At 37.9% G+C, this 19,156-nt stretch overlaps 1 protein-coding gene across 1 annotated transcript in view; it reads right to left on the bottom strand.

The window, feature by feature from the left end:
• Window positions 1-18,848, bottom strand: part of LOC114052003 (dynein heavy chain 3, axonemal-like) — a 176,229-nt gene extending 157,381 nt beyond the window's left edge. The window contains exons 1-7 of the mRNA XM_027874411.1: window positions 18,813-18,848; window positions 15,199-15,303; window positions 13,820-14,042; window positions 13,471-13,482; window positions 5,429-5,553; window positions 4,724-4,913; window positions 1,196-1,391 (exon numbers count right to left, since the gene is read on the bottom strand). Coding sequence (XP_027730212.1) covers window positions 1,196-1,391; window positions 4,724-4,913; window positions 5,429-5,553; window positions 13,471-13,482; window positions 13,820-14,042; window positions 15,199-15,303; window positions 18,813-18,848 — 887 coding nt within the window. The remainder of the gene's footprint in view (window positions 1-1,195; window positions 1,392-4,723; window positions 4,914-5,428; window positions 5,554-13,470; window positions 13,483-13,819; window positions 14,043-15,198; window positions 15,304-18,812) is intronic.
• Between the last annotated feature and the right edge of the window lie 308 nt (window positions 18,849-19,156).

The following is a 19,156-nucleotide window of genomic DNA, read 5'->3' as shown; positions in this document are numbered from 1 at the left end:
AAACCTGGAAAGACTTGTATGATCTGATGCTGAGTGAAGTGAGCAGAACCAAGAGAACGTTGTACACAGTAACAGCCACATTGTGTGATGACTAATATTGATAGACTTAACCCTTCTCAGCAATACAAGGATCTAAGACATCTCCAAAGGACTCATGATGGAAAATGCTATCCACATCCAAAGAAAGAACTATGGAGTTGGAATGCAGATCGAAGCATACTATTTGCTATTTTTTTCTTCTGTTGTGTTTTGTTTCCTCTTTCTGGTGGTTCTTCTTATTAGTTCTAATTCTTACTTACAACATCACTAATATGTAAATATGTTTAGTAGGAATGTATGTGCATAGCCTATATTAGATTGCACACTGTCTTGGGGAGGAAGATGGAGAAGGAGGGGGAGAAAAATTAAAAATTCAAAAGCTTATGGAAGTGATTGTTGATAATTCAAAATAAATTAATTAAAATTTAAAAAATAAATAAAAATAAAGAGGCCTGATCCTGGTTCTGCCATTTATAGACTGTGGGGTGTTGGGTAATTCTAGGGCTTCTACTTCCACATCTATAAAATGAGGGGTTTGGTCAAGATGATCAGTGCTCTGCTCAAATGCTATGAAATGCAACTTTAATCAATGCTTAATATTAATTTCATTTTAAAATGTTGCTGTAGAAGCTTATACAACTGAATCTGTGTGATTGTCATTCAACTGTAAGCTCCTTGAGGGAAAGGATTGTTTTTCTTTTTCTTATTTGTATCCCCAGGGTTTAGCACAATGCCTGGCACATAGAAGGTACTTAATAAATGTTAGTTGAAATCCGTTTAAAAAAATGTTCCATGCAGCAGTATAATAGAAAGACCAACTGGGAGTCAGTAAGATCTGGGCTCAAGTCCTGTCTGTCCCTACCTACATGTTGGCTGTGTGACCCCTGGTAAATCTCTTAATCCCTTAGCAACCAAGGAAGATCTCCAAGATTACAAATTGTGGCAGGAGGTGATCTGCAATGATTGAGAAAGTTCTCTAAACCAGTCTCCTATCAGTTATAAAAATGATATCAAATACTGTTTATACTTGCTGCTTCCACTTCACTCCCTGCCCATTTCTTTCTACACTCCTTATAATCTGACTCCCATCACTACTTTTTCCTGTGTTTAGCACTTGGTAGACACATAATAGCTATGTAATGAATGGGTGTCTTACTCTGAAAACCACAACTCATTCAGGATCAGCATCATGGGATTCACTATAAAGAGATGCTCTTCATTCCACATCTTCGCAGCCTTATATTCTTTGTTCCATGGCACTGGTGCTCGAATTATTCTTTGAGGAAACACGTGGGGGATGCTGGCAATAAAGAGTCTTTCTTTCTCCAGTGGATCCATCAGAATATAATCAACTATAACCAAGACAATAAATACAACACTCTGTCAGAAATGCCTAGGTCCCCCACTTTAGTTGCCCTCTTTGCTGGTAAAACATTCCTTCCTTTTCTTTCTCCATAATTGGTTTATTGGCTTATATCCCCTGGCATTGACTAAGTGAAACATTCTTCCTGGGTATTTGATTTTTTTTTTCTTTCCAGAGGGAGCTCAGAAGAAGCAGGAGCAGATCTTTAGGGCTTAGAGTAGAGTGAACCTAAGACTGAACCATATTATAGAACCTAAATATCTTAAATATAGCGGGGATGACATATGTTGGGGATGAAGAAAATATCTATCAAGGATTGAGTAGAACCCTTGGAACCAATTGGATTAATATTTTATAAAAGGAGTAAAATTTTTCATTAAATAAGCTGAATGGCTACTATTTTGCCTACATTGAAGGGTGGGGGGAGTTTATATGAAATAATATGGTAGAATGGAAAGACACTGACTCTAGAGTAGGGATTCTAAATCTGGGATCCATGAACTTTAAAAAATATATATTTTGATAACTATTTCAATACGAAATGCCCCAAAAGTCTTGGTACAGTTTTAAGCCTTTATGGCTTAAGTTTTAAGCCATAAAGGCTTAAAACTATACTGAAACTTTTGGGACAACCTACATTTTATAGCTTAAGCTTTAAGTTTAAGCTATAATGGGGATAATAATAACACCTACCTCAGAAGGTCATTAGAGGATTAAATGAGATAATATTTGTTAAAAGCATTTATCGCAGTGCCTGGCACATAGTAGATTTGATATAAATGTCTGTTTACTTGCTTACTCACCCTGTAATCTGTAATCCTATGTGTTTTAATTTATGAATTTAAAAACATTATTTTGAGAAGGGATTCATAGACTTCACTAGATTGCCAAAGGGGTCCATGACACAAAAGAATATTAGGAACGCCTGTTCTAGAGTCAGACAACCTGGGATCAAATCCTACCTCTGTCTCTTGTTACCTTGGACAAGTCATTTTTTGTTTCAGAGCCATAGTTTCCTCATCTAAAAAAATGAGGATGCCAGACTACATGGGCTTTGAGGTTCCTTTCCAGCTTCAAATCTATTATCTATATATTTGTTCATTTTTCAATAAGCTATGCTCTTCAATTCAACTTGACAAGCATTTATTAAATACCTATTATGTGCTAAGCATTGTGCTAGGCACTAGTGACACAAAGGAATAAAAGAAAATCATTCCCTGCTGTCAAGGAGTTTATAGTCTACCCAGTAGAAGCAACATATACATAGATAAGTAGATAAAAAGTGATTTTGATAGAGAGAGACCTCTAACAACTGGAGAATGAGGAAAGGCCTCATGTAGAAGGTCATACTTGAGTTGAGTACTGAGAGGAGTTGAGTTGAAATGGGAAAGCATTCCAGGCACGGGCTATAGAGGCCATTCTCTGAGAGGAAACGTCTTAAGTTACCAGGTGATATGGAAAACAGGGTGCTTAATGCCTGGGTGGTGTTTAGGTTATAACTGCTCTATGGGACTAACACTAGGTAAGGTTGAGAGCTTACACAAGGGAGGTGGAGGGCAGAGTCGGAATCCCAGTATTCTGTGTTGGAGACAAGTTTAAAGATTGCCTGGAATGGGAAGGGTGGGATGCAACCCATCATCTCACCCTCTCAGTTGATCACACACTCTTTGGGGTCAGGCCACACAGCCTAGAGATAACCTTGGTCTCCATTTTGGAGACCACTGCTCTATGTTACCAAGAGCTTTTAGAATCTTGACTCTGTAATGTATTAGCTATTTTTTCCAGATTTGTGTCATCTGTTAGTTTGTTAAATGTACCTTCTATGCTTTATCCAAGGAATAAACTATTAAATATAATATAAAAATATTAAACTGCATAGGACCAAAGCACAGATCCTTTGGGGCTCTTCACTGGAGGCTTCCCTTCAAGTTGTCATTGAGATATTAATGACTAGTCTTTGAGCTCAGTTCTGAATTCATTTAATTGTACTGTCTTCTAGCCCAGTGGTTATCAAAGTATGATTTGCAAATGACTAGGGGGTCCATGAGACCCTTTCAGGAGGTTCTTGAAGTTAAAACTATTTTCATAATAATACTAAGTCATTATTTGCCCATTAAAATAATCTTCTCTTTTCCAGCTACACGGTTGTGTGAGTCTGGATTTTTTTTTTCTTATACTTCAATCAAAACAACATATCCCAACAAAATGATATGAGAATCCAGCTGCCTTCTTTTAAGCCAGATATTGAAGAGATTTGCCAAAATATGTAAAAAAAAAATGCCATTCTTCTCACTAAATTGTTTTTATCTTGGAAAATGTAGTTATTTTTTCACAAATATATGGTATTTGCGTTGTAATGGGTTCATTATTTTTTTTATTTTTTATTTTTTTGCTAGGCAATGGGGTTAAGTGACTTGCCCAGGGTCACACAGCTAGTGAGTGTTATGTGTCTGAGGTCATATTTGAACTCAGGTCCTCCTGAATTCAGGGCCGCTGTACCACCTAGCTGCCCCCATTATTATTTTTAAATAAATTAATAAACACGTCTTTAAAAAACTTATCAGCTTTCACTTCTAACATGGTAAATATCAATAGACATAACCCTTATCAACCAAAGTTCCTTAGAGTCCTCAATGATTTTAAGAGTGTCAAAGGGCTCTTGATAATTTTAAGCATGTCTAGGAGTCCTGAAATTAAAAAGTTGGAGGATCACTGCTCCAGCCCATTCCTTTTCATCATTTACACAAAAACAGCATGAGAGATTTTATCAAATGCTTTGCTAGAGTAGATCCCTAATCCAACTCCCTTGTTCGACAGATGAGGAAACTGCAGCCTAGAAAGGTCAAATGACTTCATTAAAGTCACAGAGATGGCAAAGCTAGTACTTAGACCTAGATTTTAATAAAAGGATTTGTTCTGTAAAATTTGGATTCAGTCAAAAGGCCATACTTAAGGATATAGAAGGCCAAATGTGGCCTCAAGGCTGCAGGTTCCCCAACCTGATCTAGAGATATTTAGATGGCTCAGTGGAGAGAACACTGGGCCTGAAGTCAAGAAGACATGAGTTCAAATCCAACCTTAGATACTTTCTAGTTGGGTGACCTAAGTTGGCAAGTCACTTAACCTGTAATTGCCTCAGATCCCTCAACTCTAAAATGGTGATAATAACATCTATCTAGAAGAGTTGTTGTGAGGATCAAATGAGATGATATTTGTCAAGGCACTTAGCACAGTGCCTGGCACACTGTAAACACTTAATAAATGCTTATTTTCTTCCTATTGAATATACCAAGCCATGACCTTATGTGTCCTATGATTTACCAATATCCTTCATGAGACTGTGGTAGTAGTCTTGTTCATTCTCCTCCACAAGATTTCTTAATAAGGGCTCCAGGTTGGGACTCTTTATCAAGTGCGATGGAATAAGTTTTAGAATTCGTTCAAGTATATTCTCATCCTGTTGGGCAATCATGTCTTTCCGAATCCCATGAGTCACATAATAATAATATCTCTACCGAAAACAAAACAACAAAACCAAACAACAACAACAAAAACAGCTTTAAAAAGGAAACTAGTGATTAGACGGACTTACTGAAACTGCTCTGCATAACTTAACTGAAACTACTGACAATCTTTCTAGGGACATTTGCCCTTAGACTTGAGACTCCATTGCTTTTAACTTCATTCCCCCTTTATGACTTTCCTTTCCTTCCCCAGGGTCACACAGCTAGTAAGTGTCTGAGGCTAGATTTGAAACCAGGAAGATGAATTTTCCTGACTCCAGGCCCAGCACTCAGTGCCCTTATAGCACCACTTAGCCTCCCCAGTTAAGTGTCAAGGGAGCAGTTATTTCTTATTGTCTTGAGGAAGAGGCTGACCAGCCATTCTCCTTGTCTGCAAAGTACCAACTAAGAGCAAAGAGTATGAAACAAAAGCAAATAAGTTTTTAGTTGGATTCAAAGAAGCACTTCTTGGACAATGGGTTATAATAATCAATGAAGGGAAAGCAAACAAAATGGGGCCCACCTCCAAGTCTAACTTTGAGGGTTCAGGTTCTTTTTTAGCCATTTCCTTTTCTTCTTGGATCATCACATCAATCTGTTCTTCTGGACTCATTGGCCGGCTCCCAGGGAAATCAGAAATATCTATTCCTGAGACCATCGAATTTATGGAAGTCAAAGTCTTAATGGGTAGTATGCCTCTGAAATAAACACATCCTCTCTTAGTGATCTGTTTTTTTTTAATTGAGTATTTTACTTTTCTCCAGTTACATGTAAAAACAATTTTTAACTTTTTTTTTTTGGTGAGGCAATTGGGGTTAAGTGACTTGCCCATGGTTACTAAGCTAGTCTTGCTAGTCAAGTGTCTGAGACTGGATTTGAACTCAGGTCCTCTTGACTCCAAGGCGAGAGCTCTATCCACTGCACTTCACATTTGTTTTCAAAACTTTGAGTTCCAAATTCTCTCCCTTCCTTTCTCCGCACTCCCCACTCCCCAACCCCCATTGAGAAGATAAGCAATTCGAAATAGGTTATACATATGTAGTCATGCAAAACATATCCATAATAATCACGTGAAAGAAAAGAGACCAAAAAATCCTCATGAAAAATAAAGTAAAAGAAAAAAGTATGCTTCAATCTGTATTCAGATACCATCAGTACTTTCTCTGGGGATGGATAGCATTTTTCATCATAAGTCCTTCAGAGTTGTCTTGGAGAATAGCTTACTCATTCACAGCTGATCATCTTGCAATATTGCTGTTACTTTGTACATAGTACATTTCACTCTGCATTAGCCCATCCAAGTCTTTCCAGGTTTTTCTGAGAGCATTCTGCTCATCATTTCTTATAGTACAATAGTATTCCATCATAAATGATCTGTTTTTACACCAAGATATTATGTTATCACATCCTACCCTCTGCAGACTGACAAAGGTAATTCTGTACAAATCATGCAGGCCGCCTCTGCTCTGTACCTTCTAACAGAATATTTCTGTCCACATTTATTCCCTATGTTGTATATTCTTGTATGTCATTGAACATCTACTAGGTATCCATGTCAATGGCTTGTTAGCTCAGTTGCATAGGGTATGTACCAATAAGGCTAAGGTCATAAGACTAAGCCAGTTCATTTCCCTCTATCCGTTATCAACAGGCAGCAATTCCTAACTCTAGCCATCTATTTCCCAAATGCATGTAATGTAGTTGATTTTAAGGAGAACTGTGTGAGAAAGTGTGGATGAGTCAGTGCAAATCAATCTACTAGAAAATAATTAAGTGTATACTTTGAGTGGCTACTATCATCTTCCTACATGAAGGGAGATACATGTAGCATACATAAGGCTACATCAGGCCAGGCTTGGGTAAGTGTAGTGAGGTTGAAACCTCGAGAAAGTCATTCATTATGTCTAATCTGCATCCTTTCCACTGTAGTCCAAGAAACTCATTTGCTCTATCCCTTAGGGAATAATAGAGAATACTAATTACCTGGCTGGAAAGGGTGCCTCATTCTCTCTCTCTGAAGATTCTAGTGCCTTACTAGAAAAATAGAAAAAGGAAATAAACTTTTTCAGTGGACAATGTAAGGAGCACTTCATCTCTGCTTTCTAGATGGCCTAGTGTCTGAAACCCAGGGACCCTGGCCAGGGTTAACTTTATGGACAGGAGGAATAAGCAGCCACCAGCATGATTTGAGACATTGCTCCTCCTGCCCTGACTTTCCCCCAAAATTTCCTCTTCCTGCCCATCTTTGAGGACTAAAATCCCACTACTATGGGATTTCTCTGATGTTATTCTCTAATAAAATAATGCAAATAACTGTATATGTAACTATAATTTATTTGCCTTAATGTATATGAATATGTCAGTTCCTTCCTACTGTCAGAATAATGACAATGAAAAATTGGAAGTACGTGAAGTATTAGATATTTGAGGCTTGCTAAAGGGTGGGTTATGCTTATTTCCATAATTTAAAATAGCAGTTATTAAACTGTGGTTTGGGAAGTCTCTATATTCTCTCAGTGGATCTGAGAGGTCATTATCATTTTCCTAGTAATACTATTTTAATTTCTAATAGAGTAAATATCCTTAGATATAACCCATATAAATAAAAATTATTTTGCAGGGAGAGTCTTTAAAAATTTTTGAGAGTGTCAAGAGGTCCTGAGACCAAAAAGTTTGAGAACCACTACTTTGAAACACTGGTAAGAATATATTATACGCAGAGAATAGTTCATATTTATTTAGCTTTCTAACATTTTCTAACATTTTCAAAGTGCTCACAACTCTATAAAGTATATAGCATGAGTTATGTTACAGTCATGTTACATGAGTCTTGTTACAGATGGGGAAACTGGAGTTCAGAGAGTGTTCACAACTCTAGGGAACAAAATCCACTGGTTAGGAAGTATCAGAGTCAGGATTCAAACCCCAGTCTCTTCTGACTCTAACTCTATTGCTTTGCCAATTACTGCCACATCCTACCCTGCATCACCACCAGGAAGTGGTATGGCTTAGAGGACAGTTATCTTCTCAATCTGAAAGACCTGAGATCAAGTCCCATATCTGATATATACTGGCTGTGGGATCCTGGGAAAAATCACTTAGCTTCTTGGTAGCCTGGGAAAATTTCTAAGACTATAAATTGCAGAGAGGATGCCAATATGCATGGTAGCGCGAGTTTCCTCATTGAGAATTCCCTGTACCAATGAAATCACAATGAAATCCAGTCAAATCTGTATCTACATCTGTAACTATATCACCTATATCTATAATGATGGCTATGAGGCTGATGAGGGAGAAAGAGACCTCCTAAAAGGTAAAGCAGGAAGGTAAACTTCACCTATTTTATAAATGAGCCTGAAATCAGTCCTGTCCCATACGGAATGCTCAGTGTGGTAGATTACCTGAAATTATCAATTTTGCTTCTGGTTGAAAACTTGAGTCTCTTCACATTGGGCCCATCTCTTGAAGCTGAAAGTGGAAATGACAAAGGCAATAATGACAATGAAGTGACTTAGTGCCATATCACTTCTTCCTTCTCTTCTGAATTTTCAGACCCACAGACAATGCTATGTCCAGCAATTAGGAGGTGTAGCATGACTGAGTGAAAAAAGAGCTGTTCTGAGAGTCAGGAAAGTCTGGATTTCAGTCCCATCTTTGATACATACTGGCTGGGACCTTAGCAAGCCAATTAACTTCTCAGTGCTCAAGGCAATTCTTTTTTTAATGGTGTGTCTTTTTGTAAAATAATATTTTATCTTTTTTCCCCCAATTAAATGTAAAAATAATTTTCAATATTTATTTTTTAAAGTTTTAAGTTTCAAATTCTATCCTTCTCTCTCCTTGCTCTCTGCTCCCTGAGATGGTAAGCACTCTGATACAGGTTGTACATGCACAATCATGTAAAATATATTTCCATATTAGTCATTTTGTGGAAGAGAACTCAAACCAAAAAAAAAATGAAAAAAAAAAGAAAGTGAAAAATAATATGCTTCAATCTGTATTCAGATGCCATCAGTTCTTTCTCTGGCAGTGGATAGCATTTTTCATCATGAGTCCTTTGGAATTGTCTTGGATAGAGGCAACTCTTAAATTGTGGATAAAGTAATGGCCTACAAAGATAGAAAAAGTTCCTCAACCTCAGAATTCCCTTTACCAGTGAGATGACAGCTATCACACCTACTAAGTAAACCTGGATAATCCACTTAACCTAGTGCTGATATGCTCCACTAAAGGGAGTTTCTTTATTGAGTGCTTCTTAAAACAATGAAATCACAAGTCAGGAGAAAAAAAAATCACAAGAAAGATAGCATAATGTGAAATGATGTCCAGAGTCTGTCCTGGAGGATAGACAGGATATTTGGGGATTAATTAGAAGATGTGGTGGTGTGTAAGGAAGCCAAACTCAGAGTCAACAGAAGTGAGTTTTAGTACCAAGCCCACCACTTTCCTGGCTGAACACATTACCCAATTTCCCTGCACCACAGTTTCCTGCTCTGTAACCCAAAGACAACAATGCCTGCCATGTCTAACTCATCGGGCTACTGATGGAATCAGATGATATGTATATTACAAACTGGCAAACTACAAAATGCTCTATAAATAAGAGAAATTATAATGAACAGCTAAGCACTCCAATCCATCCTCTTTAGCTATCAAATTGATCTTCCTAAAGTTCAGGTCTGATCATGTCATTAATGTTTCCCACCTCTCACCCCCAAATCCTTTCCCATTCAATAAACTCCAGTGGTTCGAATTACTGTCTAGATCCAGTTATATAAAATCCTCTGTATGGTTTTTTCAGTTCTTTATAACCTGGTCCCTTCCTATCTTCTTCAGACTTCTTACGCCTAACTCTTCTCCATTTAATCTGCTCTCCTGTGGCACATCTCCATTCTGTTTCTCAAACAGACATTCCATTGCTATCTCTAGTGCGTGGAATTTTCTCCCTAATCTCCACCTCTTGGCTTCCCCATCTTCCTTCAAGTCTCAGCTAAGGTCCCACTTCCTGCAAAAGGCCGTTCCCAGTCCTTGTTTACCTTAATGCTTTCCCTTTGAGAGTATCCCCAATTGATCCTGTACATATCTTGTTTGTACAAAGTTGTTTCTATTTTGTCTCCCCCATTAAGTTGTGAGCTCTTGAGTATTGTTTTTTGCCTTTATTTGTGTCTCTACTGTTTGGCACAGTGCCTGGCACTTAATTAAATGTCTAGCAATTAATAAATGCTAGTAGATTGTCTGAAGCAGGGCTGGATTTAGGAGAATTTAGAACTGTATGTATTGCTCTTTTTAAGGGCCTGAGCTGCACTTCCCTAGTGTTCCGACACACATGTGTTCTGTTCCAGTCTCCAAGTTGGAGCCGGAACCTTTACTTCTACTCCTCCCAAAGCTGATTTTACCTTGTCCCAAACTTTGGCCAGGCCATAACTCTAACCTTCTAGTGTCTTTAAGTCCACAGTTAACTTTTGCTGCAGCAGAGGAAAAAGGGAAACCCTTAACTCTCCCCAGAAAGATTAAGGAAAATAACATTATTTTTTACCTCTTGCTCCTGGAATGCCAAATCTCAATTCCTTCTCCACTCTAGTACATCCTCATCCTTCACTCTACTGCCAAAGTGATTTTCCTTAAAAGCAGATCTGACTATGTCATTCCACTACTCAAGCTCAATTACCCTAACACCTCTAGGGTAAAATATAAATCTTTCTGCTTGGCTTTAAGAACAACTTTTGTACATTTCCTTGTGTAAAGGTAAAGGTTCACCCCAAACCCAATTAATTACAATAGCCCAGACATCTTGATTAAATTAATTAAGCAAAAGCAAACTAGTTTTTTTAAAAAAAAGAGTAAGTTAGGTATGATTAAGTCCTTAATTGGGTGTGATTGGTTGCAGAAAATAAAGGCATGCCTCTTGGGTTACATATAACAACAGCAACCTAGTTTAGAGCTAGTCAGTAAAATGGGAGAGGACTCCCATTTTGGCATTACAAGCCAAAAGGCTGAGGATTCCAAGCCCCTGAAAGTGAATTTCTTCTACTTCTTCCCTAATATCCATGTTGCTGGAGAGATTGGACTACTAGGAGATGATGCAACCAATTGATGCAACTAGTTGTAATTAGAGCCATGGTCAAAGATCTCTTAAGAAAAAGCACCTGTGGGGCAGCTAGGTGGCGCAGTGGATAGAACAACAGCCCTGGATTCAGGAAGGCCTGAGTTCAAATGTGGCCTCAGACACATAACACTTACTAGCTGTGTGACCCTGGGCAAGTCACTTAACCCCATTGTCTAGCCAAAAAAAAAAAAAAAAAAGAGCCGTACAAGAAAAAGCACCTGAGTGTACAGAGATGGAACTGATAAGGTTATAACTTGTATTACTTCAAATGGTTGGAAGACCTGTAGGTCTCATTGGTAGCAGTATCCACTAAAGGTCATAGCAATGTCTGATATTGTATTTGCATCAGGAGCCAAAAGATACATTGGGGACAAAGTTGACACATCAGGGAAAGGTAACATCATGACTTCAAGGGCACTGACCCTGAGAACCTAGCAAAGTTACACAACACACTTGTCCCTACCATTAGAATGTAAGTTTCTTGAGAACAGAGATCTCTGTACTTGTATCTCCAGCACCTACCATAGTGCCCAGCACATAGTAGGTACTTAATAAATGTGTGTTGGTCAGTTGGTGAAGCCACACTTTGAAAATCCAGTCCAAGTGCCAGCTCTTCCAAGAGGCTACCTTTGACTACTCTAGAGCTCATGAATACTTTTCTTTTCTCACAATGAATCATACACACACACACACACACACACACATACACACAAGTATACATGTATATAAGTAAATATAATACGCATGTGTATATATGTGTATATGTATACATAGTACCTTATTGTTTTGAATTGTATCTATTCTATCTATCTTGTATTGTTACCTTATTATTTTAAATGTATATATTTTTTCCTCCCTAGTAACTTATAAACTCCTCGAGGGAAGGGACTGGTTCTCATATTTCTTTTGTATCTTTCATCAGGCAAGTACTAAGTACTTAAATACTTAACAAATATTGTTATATTAATTTGACACCGCATATTTTAAGTGTTTGAAATTTTAAAGCAAAATGAGTAACTTCCTGCTTTTCTTACATCATTTCAAAATATTAGGAGTCTCATTACTTCTAGAGCACTGGTCAATTTTAGCTGAATGTGTAGGGTTTTTTTTAAACAAACATTTATTAATTCTAAAAGGTATAAACTAGTTAACAAAAAGGCAATACAACAAATTGGAAGATAACTATTATGAAATTAAAATGATAAATTATGAAATTCATTTAGGATCAAAAGTCAACAGATGGATTTTATGTTTCTAGGCCAACTAAAAAATGTCTCTGTATGTTTTTCAATTTTGTAACCACTAAAAAGTAAATAAAGCTGACTTTCCATCATTGGGAATCAGTAAGGACAGGAAAATCAGGATATTAGAAATTAATAATCAAAATAAAATGTATTTTAGCCTGGATTTTAACTTTTTTTCCTTCCTTCTACTGAACCTTTCATCAAAACTGCTCTGAAATCCCAATTTGCTTTTCCCTTCCTCTCCATACCCCTAATCAACAAAGTGGCCCAGGGGAAAAAACAGTAAGAAAAATAAAGATAACCCACAAACTGGGTAAGTCCTCACATAATTGAGAATTGCCAATACTGAGAGACTAGATTCCTTTCTTTCTTCTTGAGTAGTAATCCCACTAATTGGCAAATACTAGATCACATCTCTAATCATAGGATCCAAGATTTAGAGACAGAAGGGATTTTTAGAGGTCATCAAGCCCAAACTTTTCATTTTACAGATGGGGAAACTGAGGCTTAGTGATTTGCCCATGGTCACACAGTGTCAGAAGGAGGATTTGAACCCAGGTCTTCTTGACTCCAAGTCCAACACTCTATCCCCTCTAGCATACACACACACACACACACACACACACACACACATACATGCACACACACACATATATACATATATACATGCATACATACATCTACATCTACATGTATATATTGCTGCCCTTCTATAAAAAGTGTTTGCCTAGATAGGAATTTTTTTTTGCCAGAAATTCATCTTAAAAGTACCCCCACCATATATCCAATGATTATATTTATAGCAAATACTCCAGGCATGGGAGAAGGTTATGGGAACATAGAGATAGAGATAGAGGTAAGGTTAGAGGTCTAGTCCAACTCCATTTTCAAGTGAAGAAACTGAGGCAAAGAGAGGTTAAGAGACCTCCCAAGGTCATACAGGTTATAAGCAGGATTTAAATATGGGCTTTCTGTCTGGAAATCCAGTAATCTTTCCAATGTACTCTGGTGTCTCTGAGGAACCCATGGCCAGTTTCATTCAGCTCCACAGATTACACTTTGATTCACCCCTACTCACATACTTAGCTTTTTGGAGAAGAAATTTCTAAGGGAATCTAGATTAGCAGGATCTGGAAGTGATTTCAACCCCATACTTTCCAAGAAGGGAGTTGTTTCTTGGGGACAGAGGACATCAAGGGGCAGAAGATCACTTACCTGTGGCTAAATCTGTGATAGGGTAATACAAAAGCTATAGGAACCATGACACTTTGGGAGAGAAGGCCCAAAGCTCAAAATGAAAAAAAAAAATAAAGGAAGTAGACTAGTTATTATATAATTTCAGATAGAATCATAAGAAGGTGGGATGGTTGGCAGAGCATTTTTAGGAGGAGAAATGAGGATGTCAGATAGGCAAAATCTCTTTGGGTAAGCCCAAAGGAAAGAGGATAGTTTCAGCTGTTAACAAGAGTGCAATACTAGGACATCTCATGCTTTCTCCCTGCACTCTCCCTCCTTTAATGAAAATACTAGCACCATCTAATTTTATTCTGAAGCTAAAAGATACCCATTTTTGCTTTCCGACACCCCATTCCAAATGGGGTGATGATTGTAACAGGCTGGTAGATCTTCAGCAGGTCCCTCAATTTCAGGTCTCGAGCCATCATGGAATAGTTGTTAGCAATGGAATCACTGGGACCACGATAGTGAATTTGGTCCTTGAATGGTACAGCCTTAGTCCATGACGTCCTTTGCATCAAGGGAGGATAAAAGCTGTGTGACATGACTGTCTAGATTTGGAGAAAGCCAGAAGAAATATAATAGTAACAACTCATGTTTATATTGCGCTTTACATATTATATGATATCCTTGAGAGTACAGACTATCTAACTTATTCTATTTTAAATCCCTAGTGCTTAGCATAGTGCTTTGTACATAGAAAGCATTTAATAAATGCTTCTTTTCATTCATTCATTCATTCATTCATTCATTCATTCATCCATTAATAGAAAACATGACAACACTCTGGTTGTCCATCTGTTATCCTTTCTCCAAACATTCATGTCCTTTCTTTGACTTTCTTTTTGTACTGCAAACTAATCTGTTCAGCAAGGTCCACAGCAGGTCTCAATGTATCAAATACTGAAGCTAAGCACCTCTTGTATGAATCATTTTGCTCACAGGAAATATCAACTCCATCTTTCTAGTAGGGTAAGGGGAAAGAGTGCTAGATCAGGGGTCAGAAGCATTACTTACCTTGACAAATTACCTACCTATCAAAAGGATACTGTGTAAATAAAATTGAAATTAGTTGAGAAAGAGCTTGCAAAGTCAAGAACCATGTAAATAAGGGTGTTATTACTATAGTATATTTTATAGTGCAAATAGATCTGGTCTTAATTAGATATATCAGAACAAGTATATTGGTCAATGTCTCCAGTCCCCAAGTGCCTCACCCAAAAGTTCCAAATGAAAAAAAAATTAAAGAAAGTGGACTAGTTAAAATATAATTTCAGGTAGAATCATAAGAAGGTGGGATGTTGAATTTATGAGTTGAATGGTTGGTCCTGTTTGAATCTAAATTATTTTAGAGCAGGGACTGTTTATTGCTTTTCTATTCCCACCCAGTACCTAGCACGGTAGCTGATCCATAGCAGGCATTTAACAAATATTTATCCAATTGAATGAAATAGAAATTTTTGATCATCTGACCAGTATCCATGGATGTCACTTCTGAATTGACAACAAAGCTGTTCAGACAACCATCATTACCTCTTAAAATAGCACTGATAAGTAAGTGTGTGTGTACATGATGTGTATGACCTTTGTTGCAGGGACTAGCCTGATGCCTCAAAAGATTAAGAATAACCTCTGGGTCTCAGCACATCATCTCATAACTCTTAGCGGGGGGAGGGGGAGCCGGGAAGCAGCATTTCTACAGCAGACCTTGTAGAGGTCAGACGGTTCTTCATTGGCAGATGGAGGCAGAGGCGGCAACTCTGGTCGCATCTTAGAGTGGCTCATGTGATGTATGGAGTCGTTTCTGGTGGACTGTAGAAAATAAGAACAAAGATTCTTTTAAAGGACTAGGATATGTCTATAGGACTCTGGCTGGTGAGAGGGAAGAGGGGAATAGGAGGAAGGCACAGACACATTACCATTAGGAATTATAGAAATTTGGTTGAGTACGTATTTTTATTTTTAAATCCCCTCTTTCAGGGTTCTTCCTAGATCATTCAGAAGATTGCATTATCTCCTTTATTTAGTTTCTGTATTATATTGGTTAATGGAAGTTATTGCCAGAAAGAACCTAAATTTAGAGGCACCTTCCAGGTTTGAAAAGCAAAGTCAGGAGCTGACCACATTTATTTCATTCCTCCCAAGCCCCTGCTGCTGGGCAAAAGATAAACTCAATTATCTCCTCCAGCTATTATCCTATGACTCTCTTTCCTTTTTCAGTCAAACTCCTTAGAAAAAACTATCCATACTCATTGCCTCCACTTCCTCTTTTCCTCAACTGTTGGAAAAACTGGGTTTTGACTCAATCAAGCAACTGAAACTCCACAATATATTTTTAAATAGATTTTTATTTATATCTTTTATTTGTACATCATCTACAATTTGCCCTGTATCCTTTCCTCCTTCCAGAAAGCCATCCCTTAAAACTTTTTTTTTTAAGAAAAAGAAGAGAAAATAAATTCTGCAAAATCCAATCAATGCATAGGGGGAAAAATCTGACATTATGTGTAAAGTTCTACAGTAATGGACACCTTCCCCTCTCCCCAACTTATGCAGAGGAATAAAAGATGTTTTTTTTATTTGAAACTCAAAGGAAGCCAGGGAAGCCACTAGGTGGAGATGGAGAGGGGGACATTCCAGCATCCAACACCATTCTTTCAGCCTCTCAGATGTGTAAACTTGGCATTGTTTTCAACTTTTAATTCTCCTTTACCCCACATATTTAATTAGTTGCCAAATCTTGCCATTAATCTACAATATCTCTTGCATCTGAGCCCCTCTCTTCACACAATCATCACCTTAGTTTAGGCCTCACTCTAATACCCTCCTAATAGGTCTCCCTGCCTTTCTCCCTCCCCACTCCAACTCAATCTCCACCTGGATAACAAAGTGATTTTTTCCTTAAGCATAAATCTGACCATGTCATTCTCTTATTCAATAAACTTGAATAGTTCTCTGTTATCTGTAGGACTAAATATAAATGCCTTAATTTGGCTTTTAAAGCCTTTTCACAAGTAGAACCTATTTTTTGAACTTATTCTACATTATTATTTTTCCTGGACTCTACAGTATAGCCAAACTAGCTTTTACTTTTCCTCACATGTCATACTCCATGTCATACTCCATCTCCTATCTCCATGTCTTTGCTTTGGTCATCTCTCATTTCAGGCATATACTCTATAGAATCCCTCTTTTCTTTCAAGACCCACTTCAAGCATCATCTCCTACATAAAGTATTTCCTTTTCTCCCAAAAGTCAATTTCCTCTTTTTCGATCTTATAATTATCTACTTTGTATTGTGTTGGATTTATTCTGTAGCTATTATATTTGTTATTTATTTATATATGCATATCTCATCTGCCCTGTTAGAATGAAAACTCTTTTAAAGTAGAGATTGTTTCTTTTTCTTTTACTCTAATGCCTAGCATAGCACATGGCACATAGTAGGTATTTTATAAATGTTTGTTGATTTGGTGAGCTGAGCACACATCCCCCAAATAATTCCCTCTATAACCAACTCTAATTGGGGCTGAATGTATCTCTCTCTATAGTGCATTGTCTTTCAATCTGAAATGTGACTAAATGGATTGGTTTTTTAATCTCTTATTGTGTTTTGCGCATGTGAAGCCTCTAATACTTGGCTTTGTCATTTTATCAATGTGGATAGTAGATTCACTAACACAGATTTCACCCCCTGTATGACTTAATAGGCTGTCTTTAAGATTTCCTGGGACTAAAAAAATCATCATCCTGCAGTTAACCTGGTCATGAGACTCTCCAGCTTCACTGGAATTATCATCAGATGACAGGCATGAAGCTTCTCTCCAGGTCTATCTAGAAGCCTTGGAATATTGGTAGGACCTCTTAGATTTATGCTATTATGGCATAGTCTTTGATAATACAGGACCACCTTTGTAACACCTGAATCTTGAGTAGTACAATAGTGGAAAATGTCTCTGATTCTGAGTTTGAATACCTTTGCTTTAGGGTATTTTAAGTTTGCTTTATGTATCTGGAGGGTTAGGGCCTCATGAATTACACCAAGTGTTGGCAGTCTAAGCCATATGTGCCAGGATGGCATGCTGCCTATTGCACATGGGCCAGCTGACACTTGCCACCTTGCTGCCTAGGAGAGTAACCAGCTATTATCCTACCTCCTCCATAAGAGGTGGTCCAAGTTCAACATCAATGCTGCCCTAGATCCACAACCTCCCAAACCCCAGTCACAAACTTGGTATATCACTTCTAAAAGACTGCTGAGCACTGTAATTCCTTAAGTAAAACCATGCAAATGATTTGCAGTTTTAAAAACTCTTGAGCCCTGGAGCTCTTCTAAAAAAATTGGAGATGGTACTGTCCATTTAGTTTAGTTCTTTCCATTCTGAGTATGGGGACCTCAGAGATGGACTAAAAATCTCTGTTTCTGTGGTACTATTCCCCAAGGTCAGGCAGCCAAGTATACAATATCTTACAGTGTTTTCTCCCTCCCTCCCTCCCTCCCTCCCTCTCTCTCTCTCTCTCTCTCTCTCTGTCTGTCTCTCTCTCTCTGTCTGTCTCTCTCTCTTTCACTACTGAAAATAAATATGCCTCTCTGATCAACAGGTATGAAATCTCCCCAGCTAAACTTAATATGCCAGCTAGGCTCCTACTGCCATAATGGTTGCATGAAAACAAAAAACTTGGGCAGCAAAAGCAGGTACTCTACCATTCAAGAAAGATTTTTAAAATTGCATCTTCAGTGCCCTGAAGTCACATGTGACTTCTTTCAGGATCTCAGAAGTGAGGCATTTATTGTTACATGTTATATGTTAGAATAGTCTCCTTCCCTCCCCTTTCTTTCCCCCACCTCCCCAGTGAGAGTTTTCTATCAATGGCAGTCTGTCCCTTGGCCTGGCTTTAAATCTAACTCAAAGATCCCTGATTAAAAGGATGGTTCACAAATATCACACAATTAGAATATCTGCTTCTCTTTCAGCAATTGCACCTTGTGCTAATAACACCATCATAACATGGGTTAGCCACCTCAGAATGGAAGCTTTAAAAGAATGATTAATTTTCAATCTATCCCTGTTAGCTTTTATGGCAAGCTCTAAAGAAATATGGCTATGTGCCAGGGATCTAAAAATCCAAGTACAAAAGACAGCAACAAATCACAGTAGTCATAGCTCAACAGAAATAATCAGACTGGGCCAGTCAGGAAGGTTCCAATGTGGTGGTCAGTTTATGACAAGGCCATAAGAAAAATGTTCTAAACTCAATGGAAATAGAATTAAGGGTCATAGGGCAGAATAAGCATCCATTAAAATCTCCACACCACTCACCTTTTCAGAAGGATATTTACAAGTTGAAAAATTCATGATGTCCAGACAAATGGGGTACTTATCCTGAGTCAACAGACAACCCTTAGTATCTGAAAGCAAGTTTCCACCAGACAGCTCCAAAATGCCCCAGTCTATGCATCATAATGGAAGCATCACAATGGATTTTTCAGGAAATTCTGGCCATAAAGGAGGTCATAGGTCTTGGAAATTTGAGTAAATCCCTAGGAGGAAAAAAAGGAAAAATGAGACACAAAGTAAAGAAACTAAGAGTTTACCAAACTCCCTCTTTCTCTATCTTCCACAATTTGTCCATGTTCCTTTTCCTTCCCCTCAGGCTATCTTGG

This window comes from Vombatus ursinus, unplaced genomic scaffold (genome assembly GCF_900497805.2).
Source record: "Vombatus ursinus unplaced genomic scaffold, bare-nosed wombat genome assembly UNPS02014807.1, whole genome shotgun sequence".
Classification (NCBI taxonomy): domain Eukaryota; kingdom Metazoa; phylum Chordata; class Mammalia; order Diprotodontia; family Vombatidae; genus Vombatus; species Vombatus ursinus.
This window is presented reverse-complemented; position numbering and strand designations above follow the sequence as displayed.